General features: G+C 35.9%; 1 protein-coding gene and 1 pseudogene across 9 annotated transcripts in view; both read right to left on the bottom strand.

Moving 5' to 3' along the window:
- ATP9B (ATPase phospholipid transporting 9B (putative)) overlaps positions 1-26,016 on the bottom strand; it is a 509,413-nt gene that overhangs the window by 370,937 nt on the left and 112,460 nt on the right. For 7 of the 9 annotated variants that reach the window (XM_069095001.1, XM_069094996.1, XM_069094998.1 and 4 more), the window contains one exon: positions 8,475-8,533. The exons of the other annotated variants lie outside the window; for them this stretch is intronic. In XM_069095001.1, coding sequence (XP_068951102.1) covers positions 8,475-8,533 — 59 coding nt within the window. The remainder of the gene's footprint in view (positions 1-8,474; positions 8,534-26,016) is intronic. 9 annotated transcript variants of the gene reach the window in all.
- On the bottom strand, positions 17,127-24,168 carry LOC138166522 (amyloid-beta A4 precursor protein-binding family B member 3 pseudogene; annotated as a pseudogene).

Raw genomic sequence — 26,016 nt, 5'->3', positions numbered from 1 at the left:
CAACCTTAGTCTCTCTCCTGAGTTCCAGTACCACATTACCAACCAAGTGCTAGACAGGCAACTGTGGGCATCCAGAATATGTCCCATATAGTCAACTCAAACTCAACATATCCAAAACAGAAACTCATCATCTTTCTTCAAACCGAATCCCTCTTTCTATTATTCCTATTTCATTCAAGGACCCAGAAGTGTGTGTGCTACAAGTCAGCTCAAACTGGCTTCTTAGAGTTGAGAGTTAAATTTTGAGTGTGAGCACTTACATCTTAGAAATCAAAAAATACTACATACTGATTTATTTTTCTGATAACGTTCTAGACTTAAGACAGTGATAGAGAAAATATTAATAATGCAGATTAATCTTAAAAGTTCATCACGAATTAAATTTTTTTACACAGTCAATTGTTAAACCCATACCAGCACACACCTGGACATTATCTCCTTCAAGTCACCAAGGTTTATTTTATTTTATTTTACTGAGTCAATCTCAATAATTTTTTTCTCCTTCACCCTAAATATCTAATCTCTTGCCAAATTTTGTCCTTCTATCATCACAACATCCCAATTTCTCCAGGTACAAGCCACAGTCTACTTCAGGCCTTCATTTCTCACCTACACCAGATGTTTCTAAAACTGTTTTGATCACACGCCTTTAGCAGTAAAAAAAAAAAATGTATATTATATATAACCATTTGTTCTCTACATATATATCAATTATAAATTGCATGCCTGTATTACTGAACTAACATATATGAACATTTAAATATATAAATAGATTTAAAAGGATATGATGAAATAAGCAATATTTTTAAATTTTAACAGCATATAAAACCTTTTAGTTATCACTAAAATATTATTTTAAAATTTGTGAAAAACATGACTAAATTTGCATCATTATTTTCAAAAAGATCTCTGTGTGTTCTGGGAAATGGCAAATTTGTAATTTGTAATTATTTATTAGTAATTAGTTAATTTTATTAATGTGGCTAATCAAGGAGAAGAATTGTTTTAAGACACTTTTTTGTATGTATATGAGAAGTAGCACTAATAAGGCTGGAAATATAGATTAGAACCAGATTATAAAATGTTTTATATGTCAAGCATTTAAAGGAATTTATATATTATTCAAGAATCAATAAGGAGCCACTGGAGTTAGAAGTGGGGGAAGTAGTGATATGACCAGACTCATGCCTTTGAAAAAATCATTTTGGCAGCTGTATGGATGATAAGTTGAAAGGGAGAGAGACTTGAGACAGGGAAGCCAATGACTAAGTCATAGCAATAGTCCAGGCAATAGGTGATGAGGTTCTGATCCTAAGATGGTGGTTATATTACTATAGATACAGGGACAAGTATAAAAGATGTTATATAGCTAAAAATCAAATGATTTGATAACTCTTTGGATGTGATAATGATTGAACATGATGAGTCTAAGATGATAAAGAAGGTGTGAAGATGAGTGACTGAAAAGATTATGGCTCTCTGGACAAGAATAGGGAAGTTCAGAAGAGGAGTAAAGCTGAAGGGGTAGAAAATAATATAATTAGATTTGCAAATCAAAGCACATTCCATTCATTCATGGCCACTCATCTTGTGTGATTCACTCTGGCCCACCCAAAATGAAAATCAGAGGGGAAATATTACTCATCAATCACTGCCCTTTATGATATTGAGTCAAAGGGTAGGTATTTTGCCAGTGGAGTTTTCCCAATGGCAGCTGCTGCTATGGGTACCCAGTACAGAAAGAGGAAAATTAGGAGCCTGAACAGCTTAGCTACAAAAGAGGCTAGAATTGGGAAGTGCTGAACTGATGATGGTTGAAGGGGAGAGATGTGGTTATGTTGGAAACAAGTTCCATGATTAAGTATCCTCAGGGAGAGCAGCAAGTAACCTATCTTCTCACCATCCAAATAACTGATTACACACCACCACTTGGAGTCATGTCATAGCCCTTTATTTAGGAGATCACTGGCCTAAATTATTGGTACTATACTATTGGTCTCCCTGCCCCACAGTGTCTATTCTTTCCAATCCATCTTCCACACAACTACAGAAGCAGTATTCCATTATGAAAGTACAGGTTCAATCACATGAGTGTCCAGTTTAAAGAGCTTCAGTGACTATCAAATCCAAACTACTTTGATTTTAAAACCCTTCATAATTTGTTTCCAGCCTATCTTGCCATATATACCAGGCATTATTTACCTTCACACACTGTACAATTCAGCAAAACTGGCTAATGTGTTGTTCCCTATTCACAACAATTTGCCTCCTGCCTCTCTGACTTTGCCCAAATTGTCCACCTTCCCTAAGATTCCCTCCTTAATCACCTCAGGCTTAATCTCTTAGCTTCCTTCAAAGCTTAGCACAACTAGTACTTTGTACATGACACTGAGAATTCAAAGACAAAGCTGAGACATCCCCTATTCCCATTTAAGTCATTGGAAAAAGTTAATTCACTCAGTCCAAACTCCAACATAGAGACGATCCAAAACCATTAGAGGATGAATGCCCGATACAACTAGCTGGAGTCACAACCAATCAACTATGTGATACCTTGATATACACCACTCCTATAACTCTACTGGTAAAAACTCCCTTTCATGGTCACCATCACCCTATATGTGGTAGCCCTTGCTATTAGAACAAAAGCTCCTTCAAGAAAAGGACTCTCACTTCTTTTTATTTTAATGCTCAGTAATAAGATTTTAATCCTTTTTTCATTCATTCACTTATTCTAATGGGTGGGTATAATATGTACAAAAATAACAAGCAATTTCAGGAGGGACAGAATACTAACAACTTGCAAGAGATAAAAGAAGGCATCAAAGAGAAGGTGATACCTAGAACTAACTTATTTTAACACAGGTATTTTAATTTTCATTCATAATTACAGGCATTTAAATTCATAAACAAGAGTATATTACTATAAGAAAAATGAGCATGAATGTGAAAATTACTGTAAGAGAATGAGCATGAATATGAAATCAAAAAGAAACAAGATTATAAATGTGTCTGTAAACCTATTTACCAACTATAATTTGAGTCAGCTACACTGACTCATTAGGACACAAAACAGAATCAACACCACACTTAGAGATATGATACAGTTAAGAATATTAAAAGTTTTAAACTAACTTGTTTTTAAAAACTGTTGACTATGAAAAATGGAAAATGGACAAAAGTAAAAACACTGACTCAGGTTATCATCATATGTCAGAGAATCTTAACCAATATAAAAGTCATCACAGCAAAGAGGTCAAAAAGGTCCAAGGAAGCCAACTAAGTAGCAGCAATGAGCTAATGTTCATGTCAAATAGAGAGAAATTGCAGCCGTTAATAACAGAAAACCCTCATTTGTAAGACATAAATGAACATATAATCTCACAAAAGAGTGAAAAGAAGCCATAAGAAAACGATGTCAGCCAACCAAGCTAAATCACCTTAGGAGTCTTTATAATTAATACTAAACTCAGCATAACCACCAGAGAGATAAAAATAGAACACAATGGCCAGTGTTTTGTTTTTGTTTTTTTGTTTTGTTTTAGCAATAATGACTGTGGAAGCAAGACATTACGATTTTTAAGACCTCAGGACCCAATCAATATGCTATATGAGGAAGCAGAAATTATCCTTAGGATGATGAAGATGAAAAACAGCAACCAAGAAATCTAATGCAACCTGAGGCCACATTAAAAGATGCACAGTGTACAAAAAGAGGGAAATGACAGTACCACTGTATTCTCTGCTAATCAGATTACATTTGGGATGCTGTGCTCAGTTGAGAACAAGCACATTTTAGGAAGAACACTATCTGGAGAACGCCCAAAAGACAAGGAGGGATGGTAAAAGTCTAGGAAATAAGCCATCTAAAAATAATGTTAGGGAACTTGAGATATTTTTTTTAAAAAGAAACAGGTAAATTTCCATTTCCAATTCCACCACTCTCATTTTGGACCTCATTGTCTTCACTTTGTATTGTTGCGATAATTTTCTAACTGGTCCTTTTGTCTCCAATTCCCTAGTAAGACCACTACCCCAAACCATCCTACACAATACATAAATTGGAATATAAAAGTCAGATCATGCCACTCACCTATAAATCCCATAAAAGCTCCTTATTTCTAAGCATATTAAGTCTGATTTCCTTAGTTTTGTATAAAAAAAAGGCTCCATAACCTGGATATAACCAACAACTCCAACAACTGGTGGTGAGCGAGGTATATGACCATCAACAAGTCATTTAATCTCTATTTGTCTCAGTTACCTCAACTGTAAAATGGTAATAATGCTACTTACCTCATACAGTTATTATGAGGGTTAAGTGAGATAATACTTATAAAAAGCACATAGCAGTGCCTGGCACAAACTAGACACCATATACTAAAAATGCATATTCCCTTTCCTTCCCTTGTTAATAGCAACTTTAATTTACAAAAAATTTTCAGGCTATAAAGCACTTTTCTCACAAGAACTTTAGAAAGGGGATAGGAATAAAAACAACTGCTACTTACAAAGTTGAGACTACCAAAGTGTTTTGGTCTTAAGCTATCAAGAATTAAAAATCACAGTTATAGACAGTTTTAAAAATAAATGTATCTGAAATACTGATCGATTAGGCTAACTTTTAAATTCTAAGTGACTATACTTCAAATGCAATAATAGTTACTAGCTAGATCTCTGAAACAAAATCAACTCTAGAATAGTATTTTGCTCATTAAATATTAATATATAAAAAAAATGGCTTCAGTTTTTTGTGCTTAAATCAAAGGAAAAAAAATTAGGAAACATTAGGGACTCCATCCCACTATGGGGGAAAAATGTTAAGGTCATTTAAAAATATCAGATGTTCTCAAGTGAGAAATTTGTCCCTTAAAAATTCTGAAATTATTCTAAGAGGAAAGTCAACAGAAAAATCAATGTATTATTATCATTCTCTGTTATTTTGTAATAAATGATTACTATGATTGGCAATAGAAAAAAATCTTCTCAGGAAAAATTTAAATTGCCCAAAAAGTGACATTCATACAAGCATATGGAATTTATGGCCTGAATTCTAGTAAATTATAATCACTAAGGATTACTTTTCATTCTATTAAATTTCAAATCTTCATGTAAACAAAATGTAAACGTGTACAAAAACAATATAAAAAGTAATGTCAGAAAATCTTAAGTTGAATAAGAGGGGCTTTAATAATCCTTTATGCATAGTTAATATTTAAGTATAGTTGTGAGTTATTTAAAAGTTGAAGTTTTATTTAATAACTATGAACTAGATTAGCTCCTATTTTAATCTTTCCTAAATCATAGGATACAATCTCTACATTTTATCTTTGAATGCATAGTTTAAAAATAATGAAGTTTGACTTAAAGGTCCTTGACATGAGAAAATTCCAGTTATGAATACAGTGCTTTTGGAGGAAGTAGCAATACAAAACTCATAACTGTAGTGTGTGTTACAAAGAAATTACATTTAAAAAGTCAGTTTTGAAGCATATTATGATAAAATTTGCACAAATGGTTTGTGTCCTATCGACCTTAATCTCTGTTATAAGAGACCTCAAGCCATGCATTAGGCCACATTAATGATTTTGGAGACATAAATCTGCCAAACCTAAATCAAAGCTGTTGTAGCTACTAAGCATGCTTATGTGCCTTATACTGAAGATCACTTTCAGCCACATGATTTTCTCAGCAAATGAAAGACAAAAAAAAAGGTGGGGTGGGGGCAGGGGAGAGAGGAGGAGGTAGAAGAGCTACCAAAAAAGCTGAAGGGAGGGGAGGCTAGGTGGCACATTGAATAGAGCACCTGCCCTGGAGTCAGGAGGACCTGAGTTCAAATCCGGCATCAGACACTTGACACAAAAACTAGCTATGTGACCTTGGGCAAGTCACTTAGCCCCAACTGCCCTCCAAAAAGCAAAAAAAAAAAGCTGAAGGGAAAAGAAACAAGGCACGTACACAAAATACACACACACATGGATAGAGTAGAGAAATCATGGGGAAAATTAGGTTAATTTGAATTAAGCATGACAAAGGGTGCATAGATATGTGACAATAAATCATAGGTGAGAATGTGAATCTAATACTAATTAACATTTACATAGTGCTTTAAAATTTGCAAAGTGCTTTATACACATAATCTCACTGAGTCTCACAACAACCCTTTGAGTTAGATATTACAGAAAAAGAACCTAAGGAAGAAAAGTTAACTAGCTTGTTTATGGTCACAAAACTGATACCTGTCAGAAGTAAAATTTCAACCTAGTTTTTAAGTAGAGTATAAAATGAAAAGTGGTTGGAGAAGAGAGTAAAGATGTAAAAGAACAACTTTTCATTGCATAAAAATAAAAAAAATCATTTAAGATTTCAGTAGCACAAGTTGTTTCCTCTAAATAAGAGCCATGACCATAAGGGTGGGGAGTGGGGGTGGAGAATGGGGTTAGAGGGGTGGGGAAACAGCAACAAGCAGGTAAGTAATCAGCACTTTGTCTATGTAATGGTAATGTAAATAGGAAGATCTTTCCCAACCATTAATAGGGCCATGTGACGCACTTAAGTCATGGAAGCTTAAAACACATGAGTTTGAGTCAAATAAAGCCTATGGTGGGAGAAGCTTGCTGAATGGGTAGAACAAGAAAGGTTAAGCAGGAAGGGTGGAGGGGATTTGAGAGTAAGTTGGTCAGAGAACTTACAGCTGAGGGAGAGAGAGAAGAAGAAGGCAGTGTTCATTTGTGAAAAGGCCCTAGCAGGAGGAGGGCTTGCAGATGGCGGTGCCCCTTACATTGTATTGTATATAAATTTCTTTGTTGCTATGATGCATTTAGCTTTCTGGTGTTGGGATTCAGCTATCTGGTGTTTGAATAAATGTTTTGGTTATGTCTTCCATGTGAAAAGTCTGTTACATTTTGCAATTCAAAATTATACCGGCATATTCTTAGCCACTGTAGGCGCTGTGAATAGTACACTGGTGCTACAGTCACTCAATCCAAATTCTTTTGGCTGTTACCTATGAGCTAACACATTCTTCCTCCTCTCTTAGTACTTTAAGTGCCTGACTCAACTCCTACTCTCATGTTCGGGGATTTAAATGTACAAGTTGATAACCCCTCAAATATAAGACAAAGCTAGTGTCACTACTCCTGAAACTTAAATGGTGACTAGTTAATTCCATCTTAATATCATTAAATGCAAATATAAATACGTATTATTTATTTCACTATTCTAAAATTTTTAACCAAAAAAAAAAAAAAAAGAGGGATATAGCCATATTTAGCAGATCCCATTAGGGAGGGTAAGGCTCCAGAGTTAATCACTCCCTTATTCTCTCTTTTTCAGCCAAATCTATGATTTCATTAAGAGCTTCTCCTACCATGGCAGAAGAGCAATACTTTTTCCATAACTAGAGAATGGTCCAAGACAATGAGGTCTCAACTGAGTTGCCCAGGGTCATACAATAACTACTTCAGAAATGGGAATTGAACCCAGATCTTCCTGATTCTGAGACCAGCATAAATCCACTATACCATAATGCCATTCAGTCAGTAACTTATTGTCATAAAGTATTTGCAAGATAAGCAAAGCATAGATCTTCAACTGAAAAATGGGAAAACAAGCATACTAATGGATTAAGTGATTTTCCCAAGGTCACAGCTTGTTAACAGACCTGAAACTAGAATCTCAATCTCCTGATCTACGATTTCAACCTTTTGCAATTCAGACCAGAGCTCTTTTCCCTATATGCATTCTGCTATAAAATGAAGCAGCTACGTTTTATATTTGGGATTTAAATATATATAATTCTTATAAATGTGTCAACAATTTGAAAATTTTTCATTATATATTTATAAATGCAAATGGATCAACTACATAAAATCCATGTTGCATGTAGCAACAAACCTTTGAACTTCTCTACTCCTCAGATTTTGCTTCCTTTTACCCTTTTCTCCTTTGCAGTGACCAATAACTTTTTGCTTTCAATATCTATGTTGAAAGTAATATTCTATTTCTCTTGCTCACTCCTCCTTTCCTTCTCTCTCAAAACAAAGACAATGTAAAAATTAATACCTTCTGACAAGCTCAATAAATTTTAAAAGTCATGTTTCTTTGTAAAGATAAAGTTTTGAATGCCAAGACAGAAATAACATAGAAAACAAGCCATAGGTACTTTCTGCAACACAAAGAATCTAACTTCTCCAAATTCAAATGGATTTGATGAGTCTGATGACAGAAAATTAACTCAGATTTCTGGATCAAATTAGACTATAGTTTAAACTATATAATTTAAAGCCCACTTAATATAGACAATCAACAAAAATTTAATTTTTTGTACATTATATACAAGGTTGTATAAAGTATTTAATTAATTAAAATGTATATTTCAAACAGTTAAATTCAATGTAAAAATAAAATTTGCAAACAGTGCATATTGTAAATAGGTATGTTTATCATCTATAATATATTAAAAATTCATCAACCTTTTCCACTATGATGAGGTCTCCAACTTGTATGTCTGAACTCTTAACTTGCACTTTACCTTAAAAAAAAGAAGAAGTATAATCAACGTAGGCAAACAGTAGTACAGCAGTGTTCAAATTTTAATTGAAAAATTATTATGGGGGAAATAATTTTTAGAAAAATGTTAAATCACTTCAGAAATGTCTCCTTAGATATACTTCCTAATTAAATTCATTTCACAAAATCAGTCACTGACACTTGCTTATTTGGATAAACCAATTACCACACAGAAGTATCACAATACAATAAAAACAGTAGTAAATTCCCGATACTTATCAAAAACATTAAAAGTTCTATTGTAGACTATCAGCTCAATTTTCATTATTCTAAATCACTGCTCAATCAATGATAAAAAAAAATGTAAAATGACTGTTCAACAAACAATATGAAATAGTTGATGTTAAGCCAATTGTTAATGTGAGGATTATAAATATCCCTAAAATCAATATTTCAAGTGGTACTGATAAGCATCATAACTGATAATCATCAGGCAGGCTAAGAAAAGAGCATCTGTCAAAAATTGTGTGCAGATTTGTTCATCATAGGCCTTTAAAAGTCATAATGTACCAAAGGAAAATTTTAATGAGGTATAAGCTTCACTTTTAAAATAAAGACAAATTTCCTTAAATAACTGGATAATGTGCAAAAGAAATTGTATACTAAAACTGAACAAAAACAAACTGGTATTCTTTTAGCCCTGCCTTAAATCTAACAGATAGTAATTCATCTCTTTCTGCTTCCTTCTAAAGGATATCACTTCAGAATCACAGAAAAGCAGGACATCTTTAAAAGCTACATATTGAACTTAGACTTTTTAAAAAAGCAAGCAGATTCCATGTACAATATTCTTTATCTATTTTACTATGTATAAGCTCATTTCATTTAGAGTTCAGGTACAGAATTTGAAAAATTCAAAACAAACTACTTTCCTTAAAATTATATTCTTCCATGAATCCCTTTCCAGATGAACCTCATTTAATATTATTTAATAACTTAAAACACTCTAGCCCTCCAAACAATCTTTACTACTTTTGTATGGATTTGAAAAACTGTACATTTCAAGTTTTATATGACAGGCTGGAGAGATAAGAGGTCCTAATTACTTAAAAATTCCAGTTAATTAAGTTATACTTACCAGTGAAATATGTTATATGAATGGCCATGGGCTATTTGAAAAATGTTTGTTAGATTAAGAAAAAATAGTTTAAGAATATAAACATGAATTTACTCATAATATATATTATATGAATGACCAAATACCAATTACACTAAGAAAAACAATAGTAAAAGATGTGAATATGAAGTAACCTCAAATAGATATTTTCACTTAAAATCACTGAAGTAGCTGGAAAAGAAAGGAGAGCTGTTTTGAATACTGAAATTTTTATCCTATTTATTTGTTATTTCTTTCTTGGAATAGGAGGGTTTTGAGCTGGAAAGGACCATAAGACATCATATAATGCAATCCCTTCATTTTACAGACAAGGAAACTAAGGCCCGGAGAGGTGAAGTTATTTGTCCAAGGTAACAGGGGTAAACGACAAAGTGTAGATTTAAACACAGGTCCTCTGATTTTACATTCAGTTTAATTCTACATTTATTAAGAACATACTTTGTGCAAAGCACTAAGTTATGCAAAAAGTACTTCATCAAAAGGGATGGCTCACTAAAAAAGCAAAGAGGAAGGAATAAGGGGGAAATCTAAGTGATGAAAAACAAAAATATAAGTTCTATTTTTATAAGAAAATAAAATTATAGCTTTCAAGGCAGAATTCGCAATTGCTCCTTAAGAAGCTTACATTTTTCTAGGGGATATACACAAGTAAATAAAAACAATATATTCAAAGCAAATAAAAAGTAATTTCAGAGTTTGAGGAAGAAGGAAACTAACAACTTTGGAAAAAAAGGGTTTCCTGTATGAAGCATACTTAAACTGAGCTCTGAAGGGAGCTGGATAATCCAAAAGGAAGAAGTAAAGAGGAAGAGCATCCCAGGCACTGCTTAGCTTCACTGTCACCATAAGGAAAAGAAGTGGGATAGGTGGTACAGAGGAAAAAGAAAGGAGTACATTTAAGCTATACAAAGAATTTGTCAGAGACAATATTATGAAATCATTTTGGAAAGATAAGTTAGAGACATTGTAAATTACTTTAAATGTTAGCTCAATTTATATTTTATTTTAGAAGTAATAGGGAACATTGAAGTTCTCTGAAAAGGAATATGACACGTTTATCACACATTCTTTAGGCAACATCATTTTAGCAGATCTGCAGAGAACAACTGGAGAGGAGACAGAGTAACAGAGGCATGAAGACAATTTGGGGATCTCTTACAAAAGTAAACATTAAGATGCAATAAGGCCCTGAACTATGGCTCTGGCCAGATGAGTGAAAAGAATGCAATAGGTTAAAGGGGGATTATGAAACCAAGTGAATAAGACTTGGCAACTGATGAGAAATGAAAGACACGTGTGAGACCCAGGAGTTGAGGATTCTTCCAAGGGGAAAGAAGAGGTTTTGGAGAGAAAGAGAAGAACTAGGTGAAACAATGGATAGTTAGTAAGAGCTAAGTTTAAATTCAACCTAAAACACTTCCTACTGTATGACTCTGAGCAAGTCATTTAAACTGTCTTCCTCAATTTCCTCACCTATAAAATGAGGATAATAATAGCATCTGACTCCCAGCGTTGTTGGGAGGATCCAATCAGATAATACTTATAAATAGCTTGGTAGAATGTCTGGCACAGCGTACACATTTTAAAAATACTTATTTCTTTCCCACCACTTTCCCCTTTTGGACTTGGACTGTGACTAACCATCAGAGTTGATAACTCAAAATTAAAGCTCATGTGAAAGATTAAAGCTTGATTAAATATCATGCTTGAATCCAAAGGAGTTGATGAGATTACCAAAACTACAAAGAGAGAAAATGGGGCCCAGGACAAAGCCCTGAAGTATGTCTAGACTCCCATCTTCACTTCTTTCCTCTCATTCACTCCTCCAGTCTTTGCAGTAATGACTTCTGTCCTCATCTCTAAAATGAAACTATTTTCTCCAAAGTTCCAATGATTTCTATGTTGCCAAATTTGGTCTTTTCTCAGTCTTAATCCTTCCCAACCTATTTGATAACGGTCTGATATCCAAAAAGAGATATTAAACTAACAGAAAAAAAATAAAACCAACTATCATCCCTTAGTGGACAAGCAGTCAAAGAATATGAACATTTGTCAGAAAAATAATAAACTAATACCCATAATAAAATTACTCTGTATCACAACAAAAGAAATGCAAACCCGACATTCAGCAAATTGGTAAAAACGACAGGAGTTGGAAACAATGTTGAAAAGGTTGAGCAAAGACAGATACACTAAAATACTAATGAAGTTTTAAATTAATCTAATCATTCTGGAAAGCAAATTGTAAATATGCTAAAAATGGGTCCCTTTGATAGAGAGAACTCAACACTAAGCATATAACCCAAAGAGGTTAAGGGAAAAAAAAGGTACCATATAGAAAAAAAAAATTATGTAGCAACAACTTTTGTGTTAGGATACCTATGAAATAGAGTGATTCAATAAGCTACAATGCTTGAATATAATGGAATATTATTGAATCACAAGAAATGATGAACATTAACAATTCAGAGAAGCATGGAAAGACATATCAACTGACTCAGAATAAAATGAAACACAACTAGGAAAATGATAAATGTTACTACAACAACATCAAAGGAAAGATCAAAATACAAAAAGTGATGCTGTATAATTATAATACACTAAATTGGCCCCACAGAAGAGTTGAGAAAATGTTTCTCTCCTATCTCTAAAGAGATGGAGATGGGATAATGAATATACATACTATCATATATATGTATACAACTACATATATTGTATTTAAGTCCCAATTAAAACTCCCTTTTCCACAGAAAGCCTTTCCCAACCCCTCTTAATTCTAGTGCCTTCCTTTTCTTAATTATTTGTTGTGCATACTGTGTTTGTATGCCTTTGTTTGCTCACGGTCTTCTTAATTAGAGCATGAGCTCCTTGAAGGCAAGGACTGTCTTTTGCCCCTTTTGGTATCCCCAGTGCTTATCACAAAGTGCCTGGAGTATAGAAAGGATTTAATAAGTGTTCACTGATTTTTTCCTCAGAGAAGTGAGTAGGGAATAGGAAGTCTGGATTGCCGTAGACATTTTCTGTAAAACTGGCTATGAAAGACCATGCCTTTCAAAGATATAGGACAATAGTTTAAGGAGATACGAGGGTCAAATGAAGATTTTTATAAGGATGGAATAGATGAGGGCATGTTATTAGACAGTGAAATAACCAGTGAATGTACTGTTCATCTCCTGGCATAAGGAAGGGGCTAGAAAAGGTGTCCTAAAAATTGTCTGCTTCACCTAAACCTAGCCTGCTTACCTCCAAGCAGGCAGGGACCCCACTTTGCAGTCAAAACACAAAAAATGTACAAAACCTTTTGCAAAGATAATTGGTACATGGAGTATGCACACGCTTGTGGACAACACAAAATACAATAGACCTGAAAGACAAACAACTCTTGCTGTATCACATCCAAATAGCATGCATGAGTGAAACAAGGCCGACAGATGAAGGCTAGCTTATTGAAGTTGGAGCTAGATACACATTTTTCTGGAATGAGGGCTGGGATAAGCTGTGTTGCAAAGTTGGCAAAGATTTTGCAATTAAATCTATTCTGGTCAACAAGCTTGCACTTCCAAAAAAAGTGAATGACAAGCTCACAAAAATACAACAGCCACTTGCAGGAAAAGTGTCATGCTACCATCATCAGTGCATATGGTCCCACTATGATAAACCCTGATGAGGTCAAAAAAGTTTTATGAAGCCTGGAGACTTTCATCATCAATGTGCCAAAAAAAAAAGACAAGCTTGTAATTCTCGGTGACTTTAAAGCCAGAGTAGACAAGGACTACCAAACACGGGAGGGAGTCCTTGAAAGGAAAGGAGTAGGAAACAGCAACAGTAACTTACTACTGCAGACTTGTGCAGCTCATGATTTTATCACCAATACTGTCTTCCATTTACCTAACAAAAGCTTCAGGATGCAACCTCAAAGCAAACACTGGCATTTAAAATAGACTATGCAATTGTAAGAAGAGACACAGAATGTGAAAGTAACAAAGGTAAAGTGTAGCTCAGAGTGCTAGATTATCCTCTCCAAGCTAAATATTTGCTCTCAACAAAAGTGGTGGCCCCAGGGCAAGAGAAGACAGCTTCTCTGTGTGCAGACTGTTGCTGACTTGGGGTGGAAAATAGCTTATACAAGGTTGGCAAAACAGTAGAGCAGAAAGGGAGTGAGCAGCTTGTAGAGAATTGTTGCAATTTACTCATCTGGGCCAGAACACTCAAAAACATCAGGACTGGTTTGATGAAAATGATGGGGAAATTCAGAAGCCACTGAATGAAAAAACGAGAACTCCACAGGGTGCACCAGCAAAATAGTTTAACCTCTCTAAGAAGACAATGTTTAACTCCATCAAGAGCAAATTTCAATCAAAGTTTAGAAAGATGTAGGATTCTTGGCTCAGTAAGAAGTCAGATGAAATTCAACTTTACACTGATAGTAACAAGAAAAGGATTTTTATGATGCTGTTAAAGGCTATTTATGAACCAAAGACCTACAGTGTATCTCAACTATTCAAGATATGATCCTACAGAGATGGGCTGAGCACTTCCAAAGTGTTCAACTGACTATATCATCAATATTGAAGCCAATAATCATACAACTCAGGCTCAAGTCAACCCCTATCTATCTGAACTTCCAGAGGTTTTGAATGCCATTAGGCTTCTCTTTTGTGGCAAAGTACCTGGTGCCAATTCCATTTCAGCAAAGATTTACAAGGCAGAGGATGCCCTGCTCATAAAAAAAGTTGACTGAAATCTTCCAAGTTATATGGCAAGAGGAGATTATCTCCCAGGAGTTCAAGGATGCCTTCATCTATATAGATGTCCATCTATATAAAGAAGAAATAGGTTGTCCTCTGACAACTAGGGGTAGAGGGTATCATGTCTCTCTTACTTACAGTAAGCAACATTCTTCATTCTTTCCAGTCCTTCACCTAGAAGATGATCATATACCCAAGCGCCAGTGTGGCTTCAGAAAAGTGCTGAGGAATGGCTGAGATGGTGTTTGCTGCCTGACAACTCCCGGAGAAATGCCAGAAACAGAGCAGAGGTCTGTACAGATGTTTGTTCATCTGAAGGCTTTTGATATGTTAGTTATGAGGATTTGTGGAAGATCATGGCAAAATTTGATTGCCCAGCAAAGTTTATCAATATTGCATGCCAGTTTTATGATAGCATGCTTGCCTTCCTTCTTGATGAAGAAAAATGCTCTTGTGCTTTCCCAGTCACCAATGGAGAGAAGCAGGGCTGTGTGTTTGTTCCCATGCTTTTTAGTATAATGTTTTTAGTGATGCTGTTGGGTACCTCCAATGTGGATAAAAACGGCCTCAAGGTCAGCTACCATACTAACAGTAAATTATTTAATTTGAAAAGTCTAAAAACCAAGAAAAAAGTGGAAGGAGAGATGGTGCACAACTTTTTGTTCAGAGATGATTTTGTACTCAATGCCATCTCTGGGGCTGGGATGCAAAAGAGTTTACATCAATTCTCTACTGCTTGTGCTAAGTTTGGCCTAAAAATTAACACCAAGAAAACACAGGTTTTCTACGAGCCAGCTCTTCACCATCCATATAAAACCATCAATTTCAACAAATAAAGAAATTCTGAATGCAGTGGGTAAGTTCATTTTGCCATGGCAGTATACTTTTCAGGAATGTACACATAGATAATGAAGCTGACACATGCACTGCCAGAATCAGTTCAGTGTCAGGGAGGCTCCAAAACAAAGTGTGGGAGAGAGGTGTTAGATTGCCTACCAAACTGAAGGCCTACATAGCCCCTCAGCTGACCTTATTGTAGTATGCCTGTGAAACCTGGAAAGTCTACCAGTGTCACACCAGGAAACTCAATCACTTTCATTTGAATTGTCTTAGGAAGATTCTGAAGATTACTAGCAAGATAAGATACTAGACACCTAGGTCCTCTCTCAAGTTGAACTGTCAAGCACTCAAACTCTATTGCAGAGAACACAACTGTGATAGGCTGGCCATATTGTTCAAATGCCAAAAATAAGTTTACTAAAAGATTACTTTATGGAGAACTTCAGGAGGCAAGTGCTCACACAGAGGTCAGAAGAAGTAATACAAGGACACTCTCAAGGTCTCTTGAAAGAGCTTTTTCCTAAGCTTATTTAAGTATCAGAATCAAGATATGAACCTATCTTTCTTGGCTTCTAAGTCCTGAAAAACTTTGGAACTATGGGATTGTGAGACATGGGAGACACACAGGCAAAGGAATATCTAGTAGGGTGTGCCTGCATCAAAGGTGCTGTGTTCTATAAGCAAAGCAGAATTGCAGCTCAAAAGAAACGTGAGATGTGCAAATTTAGAGACACCTCCTTCCCAAATGTTGTTTTATGTATTTTTCATTAAATTTTATCTTTGAAACATCTATCTCTCAAAATATAGATGAAGTTGAATTTCAAACACCACCAATGTCACATGGTATGGTAAAAAGAGCACCAAGTTTCTATCAGAAAACCTGAATTCAAATCCTGTCTCTTGTCAATCAGTAACTACATGACCATCATTTTTCTGGGTTTCAGTTTCCTTAACTTTAAAGCAAGGGAAGAAACTAAACTAAGTGGTTATTATCTCAGTTACCAGCATTAAAGTTTCTGATTTCTGCAAGGTAATATATAATGTTGGACAAGTCACAACCTCTAAAATGAGAATGAGGCTGACAATAAATAAAATAAATAAATAAAAAGTGATATTTATGTATCACATTAAGGTTTTCAAAATATTTCACATCCACACAAAAACTCTGTGAGGTAAATATAAGAGTTCTTTCTATTCTTTTTTTTTTTTTTACAATTACTTACTTCATAGTTATTGTTAGGATCACATGAGAAAATATACAAGAAAGTATTTTGCAAACTGTAATTCATCAAATATAAGGCAGAACTATTTCTGATTGGCAATGTATCAAACTGAAGTTTTTACTTTAGTTAATTATGAAACTATTCCTCAAATTCTGCTCTTTTAAAAAATGTAGCACCATGTTTACTTTGAACAATTTTGCATTTATCTGTGATTTTATATTTTCCTCTGACACTGTGGGCCCTTGAAAGAACAAAACTGCTTTTAACTACTAATTAGTCTACTGGGGTTTTATTACAAATTGATTGTAAATAAATCCTTTCGGTTGGATAAATTACTGAATTTCTATATGTGACCCAAATGTTTTTAAAACTACATATGTACTATTTGCTATATCCAAAAAACACTATGACATATGAAAACACAAACACATCAAGGTAATAACAAAGGTGTGGGCATATGTATATGTAATACCAAGGTAATGTCAAATGCGTGAGTGTTTATGTATATATGTATACATATATGTATATATACACACACACACAAATTATAGCACTGAAATAATTAATGCAACACTTCTCTTCCTCAACTACCTTTTCATTCTAAATAGACAGCTGTATATGGCATAGTTCTTATCTCAAATCAATACCAGATTTCCTATTTTGCCATTTAAGTTCATTTTTTTCTCTTCACTCCACGTTTCTTCTAACCAACCTCCCCCATCTATCTCTCTCTCTCTCTCTCTCTCTCTCTCTCTCTCTCTCTCTCTCTCTCTCTCTCTCTCTCTCTCTCTCTCTCTCTCTCTCTCTCTCTCTCTCTCTCTCTCTCTCTGTCTCTCGCCCTCTCCCTCTCTCCTTCTCCTTCCCTCCCTCCCTTTTTGGTGCTTCTGGTTCAGACAGTTCTTCAAATTAGGTTGGTAACTGAGATGGGCACTCTCAAAAGTTTTCTCCACTGGTGTCTTCCAACAATAACTGAGAAGTTAACTTCCCAGAGCCTCAGTTCCCTCATCTATTGAAAAAAAAAATCTGTACTACCTATATTCAAAGTTATTGTAAGGAAAGCAAACGTGAAAGTGAATAAAGGTGAAATATTTTTATTATATGCAATTGTCTTTTAACTACAGTAGGACTGTATATTCTTCCATTCCATTTTATCTTTGATATATGGTCCACACTCCAGATCCACTGATGTCACATAGAAGCTTAATAAATGCATATTGATTGTCATCTATCTTTATCAGCTACCCTTTCTAGCTTATCATCTGCAAATATCAAAGCTATGTTTTCATACAAGTTTCTGATAAAAACTGCAAGATGTTATGCTGAAAACAAACAGCATTAATTTAGAAAACTACTTAGTATGAGAAGCAAATAATCTCCAGAAGCAAATAATCTCCAAAAACTGAGTATTTTAACTAGAGTATACAGTAACATACCAAAGAATGTTCAATAAACACCACTCAGATCTAAATGTCTTTACACACACTAACTTAATATTCAAGCAATAATAAATGGCTTATGCTCTATAAATGTAAAAGAATTTCAGCATTGAAGGACTTGGCTGCCATCTAGTGTGAACCAAACCTAGAGAAAAAAAAAATCTTCAACATTCCCAAAACATGGTCATTCAACTTTAGTTTGAAGATCTCAAGACAACAAAGAATCCACTATTTCCTGAGGCAACCCTTTTCACTTTTGTATACCTTAAGTCATTTGGAAGTTTTTCCTTATATCAAACATCAATCTCATCTTCAAAACTTCTACTCACTGCTCCTGGTTCTATCTTCTAAGGTCATAGAGGAAAATTTGACCTGTCTCCACATGAATCTTTGAAATATTTAAGTAAAAAAAAAACCTATCATATTGTCCTCTTTGGCATCCTCTTCTCCAGAATAAATATCCTCTATTCTACCAAAAGATAATCATACAACATGGTCCTTTGGTATCCTGGATGCCTCCTTCTGTAAGTACTCCAGATTATTGAGGGTTTTTCCTAAAACAAGATACTCACAACTCAACACATTTGACCTATTGTAGTCTAACTAGAGAAGAATACAGGGGACTGATGCATCCTGATTCCTAAAGTTATGTCTCTTAATGCAGCAAAAGACTGAATTAGCATTCTTGGATGTCAAATCACATTAACAACTCATATTGTGCAATGTACATTAAAAACATCAAATTTCCCCAGACAAAATTATTCCTCCCCCACACCATACTAATGAACTTGATTTTTTGGACCTACGTAAAAGACTTTACATTTATCATTGTTAAATTTTATTATCTTAGATTTGGCCCAATGTTCAAGCCTTTCAACCTGTCATCTGCAAAACTGCTAAGACTTTATCTAAGTTACTGGTGCTAAATGTTAAATAACACAAGATCAAGCACAGATTTCTAGGGCATTCCCCCAGGAAACTGCTTCCAAAAATGTTTCCATAGATGGTTACTCTATAAATCTGATCATTTGACCAATTATGAATATAGCTTTCAGTATTTCTATCTATCTCATGTTCCATCTTTTCCACAAGAACTGCATGAGATTTTATCAGATGATTGCTAAAATATATGCAATCAATATAATTCCCCTAATAAAAAGCTTAATAACTGCTATAAAAGAAAAAAAATTGATTAGTATGGCACGTTCTTATAGAAGTCACACTGTTCTCGTCTCCTAACACCCTTTTATTTTCTACATGTTTACTAAGCATTCCATTAATAATACATTATAAAACTTTGCCAAGGGTCAAAGTCAAGGTTGCTAGTGTAATGTCTGCATACTCCATTCTCTTTGCTTTACTTAAAATTAAGACATATGATCTCCCTTTCTGCATTCTCTAAGATAGTGCTATAATTTACTCTCTCTCACTCCCACCCTCATCAACCTGACTATTTACTATCTCTTTCCCCTAAAAATATGTTCAGTCTCTTCCATATATTTTTAAACAGGAAATTAATTTTTTTTAAATACAGGTCACCAAGTTTGTCAAAACCTTAAAAAAAAATAGAAATATATAGCCAAATTACCTCTGTCAAATAGGTTACTTATTTTTAGGTATAGAGTTCAAGCTTATCATCTAAGAACTCATCAATTAAAAAGTTGTAAATCAACAAATATGTATTAAGCACATACTATGTGCCAGGCACTTACTTCACTACTGATATGGAGGTCACATTTTAATGGGGAAGACAATAGAGCACAGACATAAGTTAATAAATATAAAGAAAATAATTACAAACAAAATGGTTTGGGAGGGAGAGCATCAGCTATTAGAGAGGATCAGGAAAGGTTTTATAACTATGGTGCTACAGATGGGTCTTAGAGGAAGGAGGAGACTCAAGGAAGCTCAGGGAAGGAGGAAAGCCTGTTCCAAAAAGTTGTAAGGCTATAAAGGTGGAGAGAAGGGAGAGAGGAAGGATTCTGTGTGAAATAGCCCAGTATGGCTGGATCTGAGAGCAGCTGGAGGGAGAGTAATATCCAATAAGACTAGAAAGATAAGTGAGAGTCAAGTTGTGCAGGACTTTAAAACTTAAATAAAAGAATTTATACTCTGCCCTAGAACCAACAAGAAGCCACTGGAGCTGACCAAACAAGGAGTCACAGGGTCAATTCTGCACCTAAGGAAAATTAGCAACAGTACATAGGATATATTGACATGAGTTAGAGACTCAAGGTAAGGAAACCAATTAGTAGGTGGTTGCAATAATCTAGATTAAGAAGTGATAAGGGCCTGAAGTAGGGTAATAGATGTCTAAGTAGAGCTCTGCGCTATGAAAAATACCTAGAATATTTATTTTTACAAGATTTCTTTGACTTGAATCATTGTGACTGGCTTGCTTTGGTCTTCTAGATACTACAAGAGATACAAAGCAAGTTAAATCTCTAGTATATACGTACACATACAAGCATGTATATATGTGTACATAAATACATATATGTGTATACGTGTACACATATACACATATGTGCATATGTGTATACTCATATCTGTACATAGGTGTGTACATAACTATGAACACATAAAACACATATATGCATACATATATTCAGTATCACGTACACACACAGATATTAACAAACATCCATATTTATTTTAAAAGCTGACGTGGTAAGGAATTATAAGGGAAGAAAGGAATAAAGACATAATATGTGCCAGGCACTGTGCTAATTCCTTTACAAATGTTATTTCATATAGAAAGCAAAGTGATATCTGAAGATAAGTTCAGCCTAAAGGCTATTTATTTGTATAAGAAAACCATCTCTTTTTTTTTTTTGGCCACTCTGAGATTTTATTTGAACTGATTTTGCTAAAAAGTGTTGCTGAGGTAGAGCCAACTGCCCAGGACTGGACAGGGGCAGGGATCTTAAGGAACCAGTAAGAAGGTGGGGGAAATGGGTCTGGGACAAGGGTAGAGGTTGCAGTCAACCCAGAGAAGACTAATAAATGTTCAATATAAATTATTACTATATTAATAGAAGAGAAAGGGATAGGGCAGGCAGAAAGATGAGGGGCAAGTAAGGAAGACTCCACAGGTAATGGGGGCAGGTGAGAATAGGGAGGTAGTAGGGTGGCCAGTTAGACCCCTAGAATATGAGTGGTGTGAAACTGCTTACAGGGCTCCCAAAGTCTCCCTTTCCCGACCTTCCCCAGCTCAATCTGGGGCATATGCAATATGGAGGAAGGAGTCAGCGAAGGAGAATACACCTCTTTTATGAGGGGCAGCCCCTGCACCTCCAACTCCACCCTTGAGCAGGGGGAGTGGGAGAAGCAGGGGCCCTCCTGCAGAGTCCACAGAGATTGTCCTCTTGAGGCAAAGTTGAGCCCGGGCCTTCCCTCGGGCTGCCGAGGCCACAAGATACTTCTAATACTGTACCATGCATGCAGCCTGAAAGGCCTCATATAGTACCCCAGCATGGAGCTGGCACCAGAAGGCAGCTCACTGGAATCACTGGTGACCAAGGTCAGCAATGAGTCCAAAGGTGTGGGGGTCATGGCCAACACCAATGAAGGTCACATGTCGTACTGGACATTGCCACAGTGGCTCTTCTTCTGCACCCAGCTTTACCTGCAATGCATTCATGAGTGAGTCAGAGACGCTGAGTATAGTTGGGGTCCAGGAATGATGGTCCCCCTGGGAAGTCAAGGCCCCAATGGCTTCATTCAGCACATCCATCCCTGGGGGGGATATATCCATTGCAGCTTCCATGGCCTTGTTAGCTGGCAGGGTCCCAATATAGAGAGCCTCATACTGCGGGGCAGCCTGGCTCACCACATCAAGAAGTTCCACTTGCCTGGGTAGATCCTCAGGGGAAATGGGGTCCAAGGAACATCGAGGAGGGTCACCACTCAACCCAGCTCTCTCTGACAGAATCTGGGCACACAGCCCATGCAGGGCACGGACAATGGCCTTGGCTGGGACATCACAGCAAAACATGTGGCATTTCAACATGCAGGTGTCCTTGTCACCCGCCACAAAGGTGAAATCCCTGTCCTGGCCATAAATGCTTCCCACACCCCAGACTCTGATATGCACAAAGGGCTGACAATGGATTAGGATGTGGTCCAAGGGATTCACCAGACTCATCATGTCTTTCTTCAAAATCATCAACATGTTATGACCCTCACCCCAGGCCCTAGCAGGTGGTCGGCTTTGACCCCGGCTCTGTGTCAGCTGTTGAATGAAGTTATTGACAGCAATGCTGTTCTTTCCAGGTGCCAAGTCCTCTTCAGGAACCTCTACCCAGCCCAGAGATCATACTGCAAAGTACTTGGAGCCTGGTCCATGTTTCGGATGTAACCATGCACACAGGTTTCTTCCCCACACCAGGGTAGAGAAGTCCTTCGGTCCAGTGAATTTCCAGGCTAGAAAATGATCTCCCTTTGGGAGGGTCGTAATCCCCAAGCCCCTCCTGTGCTCAAGTCAGGTGGTACGGAATCCCCAGGTTCCCAGACTGGCCGCTGCCATTGAGTACTACCAATGGGGACATGCCAGTAAAAGGTGCCAGCAGCATCATGGATTTTTTGCCACCCAGGAGGCAAGCCTGGCTCTCCCTCTAGGCTCTGATCACCCCACAAGTCACCATCGCAGTTGACCAAGATGATAGCTAACATGTAGTCCTTGCCCAGCATGGCCCCGGCCCCGGCCCATCCTCCCAGCCCTACCTCAGGGATGCAGCTCCTACAAGCCCGGCCCCTCTGCGCCAGTGAGTGGGGCTAGAGCCGCACAAACACAGGGCGGAGTCGGGACCAGGGCCGAAGAAAACCATCTTTTAAGACAAAGAAAAAGAAAGGAGGAGAAAAGCATAAGTAAACATGTCAACTGATAAGAAGAAGTAGAAATTATACACTGAGGCAATCTCCATGCCATAAAGGCATAAAAGAATGAAAAAGAAAAGTAATATTACAGTTTAAAAAGGGATGGAAAGAATTTCACATGTTTGAAAAACAGGCAATTTTTGTAAAATTAAAACCCAAACATTCTTCAGTAATAACAAATATAGTCAATTTGTAAATCTATAAGCCTATAATCAATTCTTTCTCTGGTCTGTCAAAAGAAAGAATCATTAGATAGCATTAGAAAGAACACTGAAATAATGCAATATTATATCTTTGCAAAGAAACATTCAGAGACAAAACATTGAATGTTATTCACTGCATAAATTATTTTTGCCAACTATTTTCCCTCTAAAAACATCTCACTAGCTAAAATACTCTTTACCATCTGTGTAATTACCAATAAAAAGTCCAAAAGCTGTCAGTATTGGCTGCACATCCAGACTTTATAGTCCACTAAGGCACAAGCCTTTTGCCTAAAGCAAGATGCAGAACTAAACACTGAAATAAGTGTCTATACTAATTCATCACACTCACCAGATAAAAGATTTTGCAAGGAATTACAATGGTGTGAAATTTTAACAAATATTTCATATGTGCTAAGAGATATTTTATATTTTAACAATCAGTATAGTACACATAAGAAATAAACAAAAACAAATATGGTCTTACTCAAGAGGATACACTCCAAAGTTTCTTATGGATAAACTAAATGCTTTAAATTTAACTATTCCCTGAAGGACATATCCTATATAAATGTATACAAAAACACAAAAATGCTAACTTAGATAGTTTGGAATTCTAAGAATTTCTAAATCTGAACTGAAACCAAAATGAATAGGGAGATATACTCTTCTAGTCTTACCACATACACAGATACATAAATCTATGCTATACATGGATGCAAATGTGTAGACAGAGATGAGAGCCTCTGTCATTTTATCCCTTCAATTCCTCCTCTACTTTCCAGTATCTGACCCCAGTTTTACTGCTATTAGAAACTTAGTTCTTAAATAGCCCTGAGTGTGAAGGTGAATGTTTTATTTTTTTCTGCTTTTTTGGAGGGGGGAAAGCAGGACAATTGGGGTTAAGTGACTTGCCCAAGGTCACAATGGCCAGTAAGTATTAAGTGTCTGAGGTCACATTTGAACTCAGGTCCTCCTGACTCCAGGGCCAGTGCTACCTAGCGGCCCCTAAATGTTTTCTTGAAAGAGATGGAGTGATATAGCAAGTTGACTATCTATAAAAAATATACATAGAATAATGTTCATTTTTATATGTGTGTATACACACATATTAAATAAAAGCACTAGTCACTCAGTCAATAAATATTCATTATGACCCAAGCACTCTGCTAGAAACTAGTAATACAAAAAAAAAAAAGCCAAAGACACTGCCTGCCCTTGAGGAGTTCACAAAATAATGGGGGGGAAAGAGTAAATATGCACAAACTACATACAGGAAAAATAGTAACTAATTAACAGAAGGAAGCACTAGAATTAAGAGTGGTTGGGAAAGATTTATTTTAAAAAATAAGACTTTAGTTGCTACTTAAAGGAAACCAGAGAAGGCAATATAAGGAGATGAGGAAGAAAGCATTCCAAGCATGGGGGCCAGCCAGGAAAATGCCTGAAGTCAAGAGACAGAGGGTCTTGTTCATGGCACAGCAAAAAGGCCAGTGTCACTAGATTGGAATTACTGGTAGGAAATAAAACATAAGAAGACTGAGAAGGCAGGAAAAGACTAGGTTATGAAGGGCTTTGCATACCAAACAGGATTTTGTAGTTGATGCTAGAGGCAACTGGGAGTCCCTGGAGTTCATGGACTATGAAGGTGACATAAACTAGAGTTTTAGGAAAATCACTTTGGTGGCCAAATGGAGGATGAACTGGAGTGGGGAAAGACTTGAGGCAGGTAGACCCACTAGCAGGCTATTGCAATAGTCAAGGCATCAGGTGATAAATGCCTGAACCTGAATGGTGGCAGTGTCAGAGGAGAAAAGGGGGCATATTTGAGAGATGTTGGTATATGGAGCTTGTTCATTCATATATTTATGTATTTACAGTTCTAATCCCCATCTTTTTAAATTCTTATTTCTTCTCTTTGGTGTTGCTTTTTGTCATTTTTTTCAGTGGACTCTAGCAGAACAGCTCCTTGTGAATTTTCTCTTTTGCCAATTTGACTAGAAAGCCCTCCCTAGTGAATTTCTTTACAGTATTTCCTGAAAGAGAAAAGGACTGGTAGTGGTCTGTCTCAGAAAAGTATATGCAAATAAATGCTGTTAAAAAAAAACTATTGTTAAAAAACTGATTCTTCTTATGGAATAAAATTGGGAAATCTGAAGAAACAAGAAAAAGCTGATTTTTATAATAAAGCTAACATTCACAAACCTAGTAAAAGCTACCATTTACATAGTTCTGGTGTGCAAAGTACTTTAAATATGTGTTATTTTATTTGATCCTTACCACAAACCTATGAGGTAGAGTAATATTATTAGTGCCATTTTATAGATGAAGAAACTAACACTGAGTGAGGATAAGCAAATTGTCCAAGGTCATGTATGTAGCAAATATCTGAGGCAGGAATGAAGCGTGTGCCTTCCTGATTCCAAGCCTTGCACTTAATCTAATCATTCAACTTTCAAATGCCAAAAATAAAAGAAATGCAAATGTGATTATCTCTATATCGATTTAGATTTAAGTCTCATGACACTGTACAATACATTATTCTTACCAAAATTTAGACTTGGCAAAACTTAAAAGGTACTTACAAGAAAAATGATAAGAATTTAAAAACAAAATTCTCCCATGTAAAAAGCAAAAATATGAAGAACTGAAATGATACAAAAAATAATGGTGTCCATAAGGGAAAAAAATGTTGCAAAAGAATTTATATGGCAATTCATGGATTATGTTCCCAATTATTAAATGAAATTGGTTAAAAATAACAACGTCCTTCACCAAAAGTTGCTTATAATATCATTAGGTTCAAAACAAACATCTGAATTTTTAAAATATGTAAGCCTTATTTCATTGTAGTACTATAAGTCATAGGAATCTGAGATTTCATCAGCATGGAAACTCTGACCAGCAGTAAAAATTGACAGAAAAGCCAGTCAAAAAGATGGAAATTAGAGACCAATATCCAAATGAACACTGATGTTAAAATATGTTAAAACATTAACA

This window comes from Petaurus breviceps, unplaced genomic scaffold, assembly GCF_028583685.1.
Source record: "Petaurus breviceps papuanus isolate PSGF00001 unplaced genomic scaffold, PetGlider_PUasm1.0 224, whole genome shotgun sequence".
Taxonomy (NCBI): Eukaryota; Metazoa; Chordata; class Mammalia; order Diprotodontia; family Petauridae; genus Petaurus; species Petaurus breviceps.
Note: the sequence above shows the minus strand (reverse complement) of the source record. Positions and strands in the feature narration are given on the sequence as shown.